The sequence below is a fragment of the Chamaea fasciata genome, unplaced genomic scaffold (assembly GCF_029207755.1).
Source record: "Chamaea fasciata isolate MVZ Bird 193981 ecotype frontalis unplaced genomic scaffold, bChaFas1.0.hap1 SCAF_4, whole genome shotgun sequence".
In the NCBI taxonomy this organism is placed as follows: Eukaryota; Metazoa; Chordata; class Aves; order Passeriformes; family Sylviidae; genus Chamaea; species Chamaea fasciata.
Window position 1 is genome coordinate 12,919,847 of NW_027094089.1, and position 12,063 is coordinate 12,931,909.

At 44.3% G+C, this 12,063-nt stretch overlaps 1 protein-coding gene across 1 annotated transcript; it reads right to left on the reverse strand.

The window, feature by feature from the left end:
• Positions 1-1,239: 1,239 nt before the first annotated feature.
• LOC136288104 (urea transporter 2-like) lies at positions 1,240-10,429 on the reverse strand. The gene is made up of 6 exons (XM_066180873.1): positions 10,356-10,429; positions 7,847-8,030; positions 6,124-6,295; positions 4,486-4,620; positions 3,161-3,210; positions 1,240-1,877 (listed from the first exon to the last, which is right to left on the reverse strand). The coding sequence occupies exons 1-6, from the start codon at positions 10,427-10,429 to the stop codon at positions 1,608-1,610; spliced, it is 885 nt and encodes a 294-aa protein (XP_066036970.1). The 3' UTR covers positions 1,240-1,607.
• Positions 10,430-12,063: the final 1,634 nt, after the last annotated feature.

The following is a 12,063-nucleotide window of genomic DNA, read 5'->3' on the forward strand; positions in this document are numbered from 1 at the left end:
TGTGTACTTCATATTTCATTAGCTGCTGTAGGGAGAAGGTCTTCAGACAGTTGTGTGCCACCTCTCATGTTATTCTGCCTCTCTTTGTCTCTCTACAGCAGCAGCAACAGGGGGATGTCCCTGATCTTGCAGTCTGAAGTGACCATGGAAGACTGTTTTGGTGCTAGCATTAGTTTGCTGATATCATGGCTCAACAGATGTCTTGGCAGAGAGGGGAGGAAGTAGGACCTAAATTTTACCATAATTCCTGGAATGGCCTCCCCTGTTTAAAAAAGCAGCTGAACGTAACACCATGTTTTTGTCTCCCAGGATGAGTTCAATCTAGGGGACATTTAGAGGGGTGGCAGATGCTGGTGCTGCTGGATTTTTGGTGATAAAGGCACAAACAATCACATGAGTGGCACCCAGGCTCACCATGTTAAAAAGTAGTTTTTGGAGCTGGGATCCCACTTGTTCAGAAATACTCACATGGATCTTCAAAACAGCCCTACATCATGAGGCTGAGAGGAGAGCATCTGATCTGAGTGTTTGTAGTTGCATAGTCCATTTGGATTTTAAATCTTCACATCCCTTGCATCTGACTTTAAATTGACCCTGTAAAACAACTTAAGAGTGCAGAAGCCTTTCTGTCTGTCTTCCTTCACAGAGGTTTTGGAAAAGGTTCCAGAGAAAATCCTCCTTAGGACAGCTGGAGCTTCCCTGTTGTAAGGACTTCGAGGAGGCATAAAGTGGCACTGTTAACCTTTGACTTGTTAATTTCTCATGGTTTAATGGAAAGGATCTGCTCTTCTAGGAAAGGAAGAGAAAGAACTGCTACCAGCAGTAAATGTGTATCCCATTCTTTGCATGAAGTTTTCATTTCCAACTGGATGTGAGTAGGGATTCAGACTTGCTATCCTGCAATCAGCAGGAGAGAGAGATCTTCTATTTTAAAACAGAAGATTATTCAAGGAGAAGAAGAATGTTTGATCCTTGGTAGCTAGTGACTCGTCTAGTCTGATTAAAGCATATATATTCATTGCTTGGAACTTAATGAGGAGCCAGGAGATGGCACCAAAGGTGTTACAGGATGTGCTCTGTGAGAGCACAGGTAAATACCTGTATGTGTTGTAGCTGTTAAGAAGTATTAAAAGTGTTAAACATTGATGGCACACAAGAAAGGAAGAGAACAGTCTGTTTATTTCACTTTCAAATATACATGCTCTTAATTTGAAGTGCAGCTCTTGACTTAGTTCTTACATTATTTATTATTATTAGACACCAATGCCTTCTCAGCATATTTATTTTGTTAAATTACACCTCTGAAATTAATGCAGCCTCTTGTCAGCTTTAATGTTCTTCTGCCTATTCTTATAATTATTATTGATAAGAGGTGACTTTCAAGTTAACAGACAGTGGATTGATAAGGCAGCTGTTATTATGTTACCTGAACGCTTTTTAGGAAGCTTAGCTCAAGGGCAAATGGTGATTTCTCCAGTGTGGATTGCTGAATCCCCAGCCTGCAGACTGCTGGCAAAAGTGGCGTTTGTAGCTGTGCTGTGCCTGGGTGACGTTTGAAAGGCTGCCCCCAAACTTCCCCCACGCTGCACAGTTGTCTGTACCTGAAATCAGTGAGCGTGGCAGCTCTTGGAGGTGCACAGTGGGGTGCCCCCAGTGCTGATTATTGAGCTGTCAGAGAGTTTCTGCTCCTTTTGCTTCTGCTCTTCCCTCCTGCTCTCCAAGGCCCTTCTCTTCATTCTCAGGTAGTAGACCCGGTTGGCTTCGGGGTGGGTGACTTTGCAGAGGGGCATTTTGTAGATGGCCTGGTTTTCTGACGTGATCAGCAGGAAGAGCAGTGCGGAGAGGCAGAAGGGCCAGGTGCACACTGGCAGCCCGAGCTGGGAGGGAACAGAACAGACACACAGGTGCACTTCGGTACCTTTTTGGTCTCTTTGCTTATGCCTGCCTGTGGCTAAATCCTTGTGTTTGGGGAGCTGGGAGGGCCTTGCTTTCCCTGAAGACACAGTGGCTACCAAGTGTCGATTCTGCTGCCCTGACAGAGGTATGTTTTCCACCTGGAGTGTGTGGGGCTGCACAAAGCATCTGACACTGCAGACCCCAGTCCTGACCGAGGTGCAGCTTCAATGCGGGTGCTGAATGGAACCTGGCACCACCATTGAAGCAAATGAACCAGGTTCCAGAGCTCTGATGACTGCAATGAAAGCCAAGACACCTCACTCACATACAGACATGTGAATTCTTTAATAAAAGGGTTGAATTCTACCCTCTCTGGTCTGTAGAATATCATGTATGGAAAATATTATTCACTCATATTCACTCTCCCCAAAGACTGTATGACACTGGCATCACATCCAACCCTCAGCTCTTTCTGTTGCCCCACCTCTGGACCTGAATTGAGGTCTTACAAAAGCAAGATCACAGGGATAAAAAGTGGATGTCATTTTTCCTGATGCCTCCCAAAAGCAGGTGTACTTAAAGCAGCTCATATGCAGGGACCTACATGCTACTGAGAGGGTGTCAGATGAAAACAGTCAGTGCATGAAGCTGCTAGTTCTAATCTTTTTTTCTTTCAAGTAAGTAAATCAATTTAATTAAAATATGGTTTTGCTTTAATCTCTCAGATCTTAAAGAAGAAACAGAGCCTGGCATTTCTTTTTTCAGACCTCTCTTGATTTGTCCATATATAATAACTTGGTACTTAAGAGAACAGTCTCCCCCTCATTTTAGTTCTCATACCCAGTTCAAACTGCAATAATATCTGTGGGCAGGTTTGGAGAAAGAGTTTGAAAGAAGAAAATGAAAATTTAGATCATTTGGAATTGCTGAAAGATAATGTTTAACTAAGTACTTAATCTCAAACCATATGCTGTTGCTGTAACTCACATATATGTGCACTTCCCTCTTGTGGATAACATGCTGCAAAGGTCTTTGAAATCTTAGTATCAGATATAAGGTCTTCAGGGGCACAATTCAGCTGACACAGGGTTTGTACAAGACCTGCCAACTGGCTGCAACATTCTTATTTCAGTATTGTCATAGCTGACCTGGAGAATTTTGAGGCATTTCCTTAACATTACAACTGAACAAACCAAGATGCAGTTAAAAAAACCCCCAAAACAACAAAAAACCCCTCAGGTAAAATACAAACCACCACACTTACCACAGAGAGGGCATTAGCAAGAGCTGCTCCGGAATAGGCACAAAATAATGCTGAGAATAGAAGACCAAAAAGAGCTCAGGGTGAGGAAAGTATTGTTCAATTCTCAAAAACAAAAACAAAAACAAAAACAAACAAAAAAACCCAAACAAACAAACAAACAAAAAAAAACCCCGCAAGATTGTCCAAATGCACAGCAAAATATCCTCCCAGCTACCTAATATGAGGATCACTGCTAGAATTCAACTGTTAGTTGAAACATCCCACGAGAAAATTGCCTCAATTTGCACCAGGGGAGATTTAGGTTGAATATCAGGGAAAAATTTCTTCACAGAAAGGTTGTCGTCCTGGCTGGACCTGCCCAGGGCAGTGGTGGCATTCCCATCCCTGGAAGGATTAGCAGCTGTGTGGATGTGGCACTGGGGACATGGGTTAGTGGTGGCTTTGGCAGGGCTGGGGGCACAGTTTGGCTTGATGATCTTGGAGATATTTTCCAACACAAATTTTTCTGTGACTACATTTTGTCCAATCTGCTCTGTAGAGGTGGATGGTGAATGAAGAAGATGGTTTTGTCAAGATGAAGCGATGGTGGCATTTCTTTTATCTTTGATTTCTTTTAATTTGACATCTGACTCACATGCAGTGGGAATTGCAGAAATTCTCCAGCAGTTCTGGACTTCAGATATTCTCTGCCGTGTGGCTTCAAACCACAACCAGTTACCAAGGGATCTCCTTGCCCCAAAACGCCAGGGATGGCAGAACAGGAGGCAATGTCAGGCACCCAAGGGCTAAGTCAAGGAAGGAAAAGCTACTGAAAAATCTAGAAACTGTACTTAGGACACTGAGATGAAGATAACAGGAGCCTAGGCATATCTTCACAGGAATGTCTTAAATGGGAAATTTCTTTCCTTTCCCATGGTGCCAGGTTTTGGCTGCTGTTGGATGTGGGGTCTTTGGGTTTTAAACTGATCTGGTGCAACAACTCCCTTCTTATGACGCATTTTTGTCACTGATACATATAATTATGAAAAGGCTGCTTCCATTAATCTGTTGAGTTGCTAATTTGTTAAACATGCTCATGGGTTAATTTGTGGTCATTTCACAAACAGTATTTCCACCCTTTGGAGATGTTTCCACATTGTCAGGGTCTCATGCTATTCTCTCTGTACTTGCACAATCAAGCCCAAAGCTGATGCCACCAGAGAAATAGCTCTTGCACAGTGCCTACTTTTGGGGCAACAGAGTGATTGCTGGCTCTAAACCTCTGCTTCTCATAAGCTGCCCACCTGCACAAATTTTTGCCTTCCCTTTGTGTAAAGGATACTCACCACAGGCAAGTGACAGCAAATGTGTCTGCCAGGTCAGGGCATAGAACATGCCCCCGATGGCGATGCACGCCAGGGCACAGTTGTAGTTGTGTAAGCCAAGGTAGATGGTGTCAAATGGGGATGCAATGCTCAGAGCTGCAAGGCAAAGGGCAAGGCTGTGAGGTCAGGTGTGAAAGGAACATGCAGGAGGAATCTGTCATCTTTTCTTCATAACATCAAGATGGGTTTGTCTGTTCTCACACACGTACATGCAGAAAAAGGAGGATGTCAAAGGAGGCTCATTATTTTGGAGCTCTGATAATGTCCCTGTGGTGGAATTTGGCCCAGCCTCAGTGGTTTAATTCAGACAAAACTTCCTGTGTATACACTAAGTGTGTTGTATCCACACACACAGGTGTAGGATCCAGCCAGAGTGTGGGAGAACCTTCTCACCTGAGTATTCTTCTTGGAGAAAGCTGTGCTCACACACACTGTTTAAACCTCACACAAACCCCGGTTTTGAATATCAGAGGAATAAGTGCATGTCTTTTTTGGGAGCAAGCAGAGTTTTCCATTTTTTCCTAGTGACTTTTGTGAGCTATGATCTAGTTACTAGAGGTGGTCACTTCACCTCTGCAGTGGAAATTCTCCACTGGGATGGGAGCTGGTGATCTGCCCCAAATCTGACCTCTCAGAAACTTCTGCAGGATTTCTCAAAGGCTTCAGGGGTACCATGGAAAAGGAGAGCTCAATATGTAGCGCACAGGCCACTTTCCTGACACTTTTAATATTAATACATTTCCTGCTATACTGTCCTTATCTGTCCTATGTTTTATCACCATGGTTGTCCCCAGAAACTTTCCCCTGACCTTTTCCTTCTAGACTGAATGTCACACCTGTACTAGAGTTGCCATATGCTCTTAGCCATACAAATTGTGGACAGCTTTTTTTAAAAATCATGAGTGTAAGACAGCTACATCTTGTAGAAAGTCCTTCAGAGCACGGACAACTTGTTGGTTCACTGCCTTTTCCAAGGAATCAGACTACACTTATTCCATCATCAGTATTTATTAAAATCAGTCACTTAAGTGGCATTAATGTTGTCTAACCTATAGGGTCTGCCTCATGTCTCTCAATATTGTTTCTCTCTGGTTAGTGGAGAGACAGGACATTTTTAGTGGCATTCATTTTTGGTATTTTGACAAATCCACAGCAGGACTGAGCAACCTGCATGTCAGAAAACTCTGTTTCTCTTCCTTGGCTGATTAGTTCTGAGGCAGAACTAATGCTTTGCTTGTGGTCATCATTTGAAGCAATTCTGGTGGCAAGAAATCAGTTCTGAAAGTCTTTCTCTCAGTTTCCTTATGATCTCCATGGGACTCATCACATCCAGGGGTTAGAGGGTTAAGTAAGGTGGAACAAACAACCTGGCTGAGTTACAAATCTAACAAAAATGCAAAGATTAAAGAAAACCTGCTTCTGTTCTTGCCTGCACTGTGTTTTGTGACCTTTACTAACAGCTTTCAAATCTAGAGACAGTTTGAAAAATGAGAGTTGTTGTCCCAGCTACTGCCAAGCCAGTGCAATTTAAAAGTCTGGACAGAATCTGGCTTGGATCAAGATACCTTGGTTGCAAAAGTGATTTGGTTGATTTCTTACCTGCAAACATCCCCACGGCTGATCCAATTGCAGCGTGTAAACAAATCAGTGGGGAGGAGATGAGCAGAGCCACGAGGAAAATGCCTCCAGTCCAGGGGTTCCCACAACCATACACTTGACCAATACCAATTGGGATGGATTGCAAGAGCTGCAGCAGGTGGCAGAAAAGGGCCTGTTATTTATTGTCTGTCTGTGCCCTGAGGGACATAGCGGATGTTTTGTCCAAGCTATTGGCTGAAAAGGGAAGGAAGAAACCTTGGCTCTGTTTGAATTGGAAGGGACCTTATAGATCACCTTGTTCCACCCCCTGCCATGAGCGGGGACACCTTCTACTATTCCAGGTTGCTACAAGTCCAGTCCAACCTGGCCTTGGACAATCCCAGGGATCCAGGGGCAGCCACAGCTACTTTGAGCAGCCTGTGTCAGGACCTCACCATGCTCACAGGGAGGAGGTTTTTTTCCCCAGTATCTAATCTAAACTTACTCTCTTTCAAAATGAAGACATTTCTCCATGGGGGGAATGGTTCCAAATGTCTCTCCAGGCTCTTGTAAATAGTCTCCCTCCATTCTTCCAACACAATCTCTTGGTTAGGTCCCCCCCAAGCCTTCTCCTTTTCTAAGCTGCATAAAGCCAATCCTCCAAGCCTTTTCTTATAAAAGATGTGCTCCCTCCCTGTGATCACCTTGCTGCCTCCTCTGGACTCACTCTAGCAGCTCCACATCCTTGTGCTGTTGGAGCCAGGGCTGGAGGCAGCTCTGCAGGTGGGGTCTCACCTGAACACATGGGCAGAAGAGCAGAATCCCCCCTCCCCTGCTGCCCACGCTGGATGATCAGCCTAGGGCATGGGGGATTCAGGACTGGAGCAGGTACAGCTGTCACCCACAGCACCCCCAGGTGCTTCTCCCAGGGCTGCTCCCTCTGCTCATCCCCACCCTGGGTTGATCCTGGGGGCTGCCCTGACCCAGATGCAGCTCCAGCACTTGGCCTTGTTAAACTTCATGAGGTGTCCATGGGCCACTTCTCCAGCCTGTCCAGGTCCCTCTGGGTGTCATCCCATCCTCCAGGTGTGCCAACTGCACCTCTCAACTTGGTGCCATCTGCAAATTCACTGAGGGTGGCCTTGATCCCTCTGTCTGTGTCATTAATGAAGATATTCAATAACACTGGTGCCCATATGGACCCTGAGGGGCACCACCTCTCCCTGATGTCCACTGGGACCCTTAGCCACTTACCACAATGTTCTGGGATCAGTTTTCTCCTTTAGGAAGGTGACCCCCCAGAGCTAGAGCTAGACTTGAGGGGACTGGGTATAAATGAGTTTCTGTCACTTTGAAATCCTGATGTTTACTCTGAATTTTCATATTGTCACTGACTGTGTTGCGATGGTTCATTAACCGTATCTGGACAACGGCAGGCCATATCCAGATGCCTGCTGGATGTACACTCAAGACTAGTTTTGTCACAACCCAAGTCTGAGTGGAATGAGAAGCTCAGGTTCTTGGCTCCCTCAGGCTCCACCAGCCTTTCTGCTGGATCAACCAGGACTGACCCTGGGGATTCTGTGGCACTGCTGTGTTTACACTGAACCAACCCATGTACTTCTCTGAATTGCTCCTGAGTCATTCTGATCATGTGAAGGCATCATCCAGAGGTGAACCCCTTCATGTTCACCTTTTCAGTGAAATACCATAAACTTGTTGGTGTGAAGCTTACCAATGGCACACTGATGTCAGACCAGGTGATATTGGGCACTGCAACTACAGGCTTGATGAGGGTTGTGGGGAAGAAGGGGTTGTAGTGTCCTGTGGCTGCCAGGTACAGGGTCACCACAATGTTGAAGGGCAGAGTGAAAACAGGAAGGTCCCATTTGCTGAAGATGGATCCCAAAGCACTGGAGAGGACTGGGCTGAGAGCAGAAGAAATACAATTATAACTTGTTCAGCACAAGTTTTAATGGTGAGACAGCCTGCCTCTTTGGTCACAAAATGGTAATTTTGGCAAAGAAAGGCCGGTACATTTCCCTGTAGCAATGCCAGGTGGTGAATACCTTAATATCTTAATCTGCATCAAACAAAGAGTTGTCAAAAGCTGTTCATCCTTCTGAAAAATATAATCTCACATCCATGTATGCATCTGATACAGCATTTGGGCATGGACAGAGAAGGCAATCTGACTTACTATTCAAATTTAAAATTTGAACAAGAAGCAGAAAAGGAAATTTTGGGAAAGTTACATGAAGAACTGTGGAGAGCTTCAGATGGTCTAAAAAAGCTGCTGTCTTGAGGAGGCAGGAGGGAGTTGGAAATTACCCAGTTTGCTTTTTTTTTTTTTTTGCCTTTTTGTTTTGTTTTGTTCTTGTTTAAACAGGATATCAGGAGATGGCTGTGGAAGAGAAATAAAGCAGAGGTGATTGAAGGGGCTGGAAAATCTTCCATCAAGAAAGATGGGAATATTTACTATGTTAGGCACTATTTTTGGGGATTATGAGGCCCAACAGAATGTAGGGTGATGCCACCACTGTAGCAGATCTGGTAAAGGTGTTGGTACCAGACTTCTCTCAGACATTGACTGATGCCATTTTGTGCTGCCCAGGTACCATCCAAAATCATACAGAGTTTTCTGAAAACTGAGACTTGTTTTTAAGTAGCTTGATTGAATATTTTTAGCATGTAAAGTGTCTGGAATGAGACTCAACCTAGAGTCAGAGCACAAAAAACATGTAAACCTTGAAATACCATGGCCTTTCCCAAAGTTCTTGTGTGTAGAACCCGGGATATAAACTTTGCTTGATCTTCTTTCCTCAGGACATTTCGGGGCTGCCTGATTGCCACTTGAAGCGTGTGTCCTACATGAAGGACTTTATGGGAGCATATTGGCAAGGTAATCTATGATTTTTATGGGCCTCAAAAGCTCAAGGAGGAGAAGAAATGGCCAGTCTTTGGTGCAAATGGCCTGTGTTCTCCTTCCAGCTAAACTCTTCTGCTCGAGGTGAGCTGAATAGCTCTTACGGTCTACTCCAAGTAGCAGTGAACATTACAGTTTATTAAAAAATCAATTTAAAGACTTTAATTTTTCAAGGAACAGCACTTTAGCCCTAGAAGGTCATTAAGCTGGTTATAATAAAAAAAGACCCCATCCAAATTATCTGACATTTCAAAAGCAACATCTTATGTCCTGCTGTATAGATATTATCAGTGGGAAAAATGCTTTGTTCTCCCTGTTCTTGGATGAAGCCTATTCTTTTTTTGACAAGTTTGGTTCCCAAAGGGGTTTACAGATTTCCTTGCTTGCAGCTGTAGCAAAAAAAAAAAAAAAAAGTCAGTACTTCAGTGAAAATGGTGTCCTAATTTCTGTGCTGAAATACAAAGCTTCTGTCACTTACACATCTTGTCAGGCAAAAAGGAAACAGTTAAATAAATGCTGACTTCTAAAGCTGAAAGTCAAAGTATTAGTTAAAAAAATCACTGATGTGTCTGATTTTAAAATATTTCAGCTTTGCCCTCAAGAATTAAACAATGAAGAAAATTTTGAACAAGAGGCCTCAAGGAATTCTGGCAAATAAGACAAACTAAACATTCTTGCAACATATCCCGGGCTTTGATAGATTGTTATAAGATAACCTTTGCAGAGAATGATTAAAGAAATGAAATATAAAACAAATCTGATCTTAAAAGCAGTGAAAATCCAATAATGGCTTGCATCTTACTGCTTACAGTGATTAAAATATGACTATTAAATTAATTTCAGTCAAGGCTGTAAAACAGATTCTGCAGCGCTGTTCAGATCCATATTTAAAAACGGCGAAATTTAATCCTGGAAGGACATAGTCTGTCCTTTGGAGCTGCTTGGGGGAATTAATTTTGCTCATGACTGGTTGCACATCTGAGATTAAATTCAGCCCCAGGATAAGCACGGGGTTGATTCAGGGCCTGGATGAGGAGGAGGCGTTTTTGTGTTGGGTGCAGGGACCTCCAACCCATGCATGTCTTGCTGCTGAGGGCCATTCTCAGAGGGCTGGGACTGCTTTGCCTGTGGGCTATAATCAGAGTTTCTGTGCCCCAACTCCTACCACGTCCCCCACAAGCAGCTCTGTATGTTGACAAACACAGCCATCCAGTGCCATCAAGCCTGGAGTTCCTGGTGTAGGGTAGAGGGGGCCTCAATGTTTCTGAGCTTTTTGTAGCCAGACCATCCTTCGAGAACTGTCCCTAGGAGGAGCAGTGGCACTTACCAGGCCATCGATATCACTGCCACAGGGGGGAGAAGCCACCAATAGTAATCTCCTTTGTCAGAGTAGACGGCCATGAGCAGGCCCACCAGGATCCCGTTGCAGCCGTGCAGCCCAGCTGCAATGGATGACCTGTGATGGAAACAATAGCGAGGTGGAAAGCTTTGCTGAAGGTGGCCCATCACTGGCACCCACTGGAATGCGATTTGTAGGTGCCCTGCTCCTGGTGAAGGGATGCAAAAGCAGTGAGATTACTGCCTTGCACCAGTGTGTGGAAGCAGAAACTTTGGGGACAGTTGGATGTTGGAGGGGGATTCCTGTGACTCAAAGGACCTACATGGTCGTCAGGATGGCTGTCAGAGAGAAAGAACTGTCTGTTTTCAGAAAGACAGACAGCCACAAGGACAGGACAGCTCTTCTTGGGCCACAGCGCTGTCTGTACCTGAGTCTTCTGTCTCTAACAAGGGGCAGTGACCCATCAATGGGCTCCAAATAATAACACAACCATCAACTTTTATCAAGTGCAAGACATGAGGTGCCACCTACCTGTCTTGACTGAGGGCCAGCGCAGTTAATGTGGACACAGTGGTTCCAGTGCAGCCCGTGAGCATCCACCAGGGGCTCTGGATGAAAAGCCCCACTAAAACGATGAGCCCACTGAGAGGGTTGTTGACAAACATCACCTGAGAGGTCCCTCGTAAGATCCAGTCCACCAGCTGAACAATTAAAGGCTTCTCTGGAGGTGATAAAGGAAAAAAACTGTTGTAAAGGCATCATTTCAGCAAAGCACAATCTCTGCAGCCCCTTTCTGAGCACAGAACAGAGGTGAAATATTAACAGTTCTGCAAAACAACTCTCTGATTGATTGTTGTCTCTGCATACTTTGCATCTGGCACTTGAGAACTAATAGGGATGGACTGGGCACTGCTACAAAATTCATGGAGGGACAGACAAACAAGTGATTTATTTATGGTGGTGAGAGAACAGTCAAAGGATTACTTGTGTGGTAGATCATTTTGGATTCTGCTATAAATTCAGTAAGGAGACAGACTCTTTTTGGTGCATGATTCAAATGCAGAGGGGGACTCTGAAAATACTTTGTACGTATATAGGGAGATATGAAAAGGAAGGAATTTTGCTGTTTTAGTAAGAAAATCAGCAACCCTGAACATGGAGGTATGGTGTATATAGGAGATGGGATGAAAGGTTCCTAAAAAGTAGAAGAGAGCTAGAGAACTTAAATTAGAAACCAGTAATTATAGCTTGGACTGTACTCAGGGCAAAGGGGCATTTCCAGAGGACAAAGAGTTATTGCTCTTTAGAGAAGGTTATTGAACTTGGGCAGAGTAAACAGACACCAAGCACAGATACCTCAGGTGAGGGCAGGGGGAAGGTAGGATGAGGCCACTGCAATAACTTTTCACTGCTGGTTCTCCTACTGCAAATTGACTTGAGTTTTCTTCTGCCTCTCTTCTGGGAAAACTGCAAGCATTTCTGAGCTGCTGTGTGTTATTAAAGGATGATGCAAGGAGAATGGAAGGGAAAGGGGAGCTGCTTGCATTGACATGATGTTCATGCAATGTACATATGCAGCTTTTATCGTCAAGATTTGAAATTAATTGTCTTAATTTGATTGTTCATCAGATGCAGTGTCAGGTGCCAGAGTATTTTGTGAATATAGGCAATGACTTATTCCTAACAACTGCTTCCA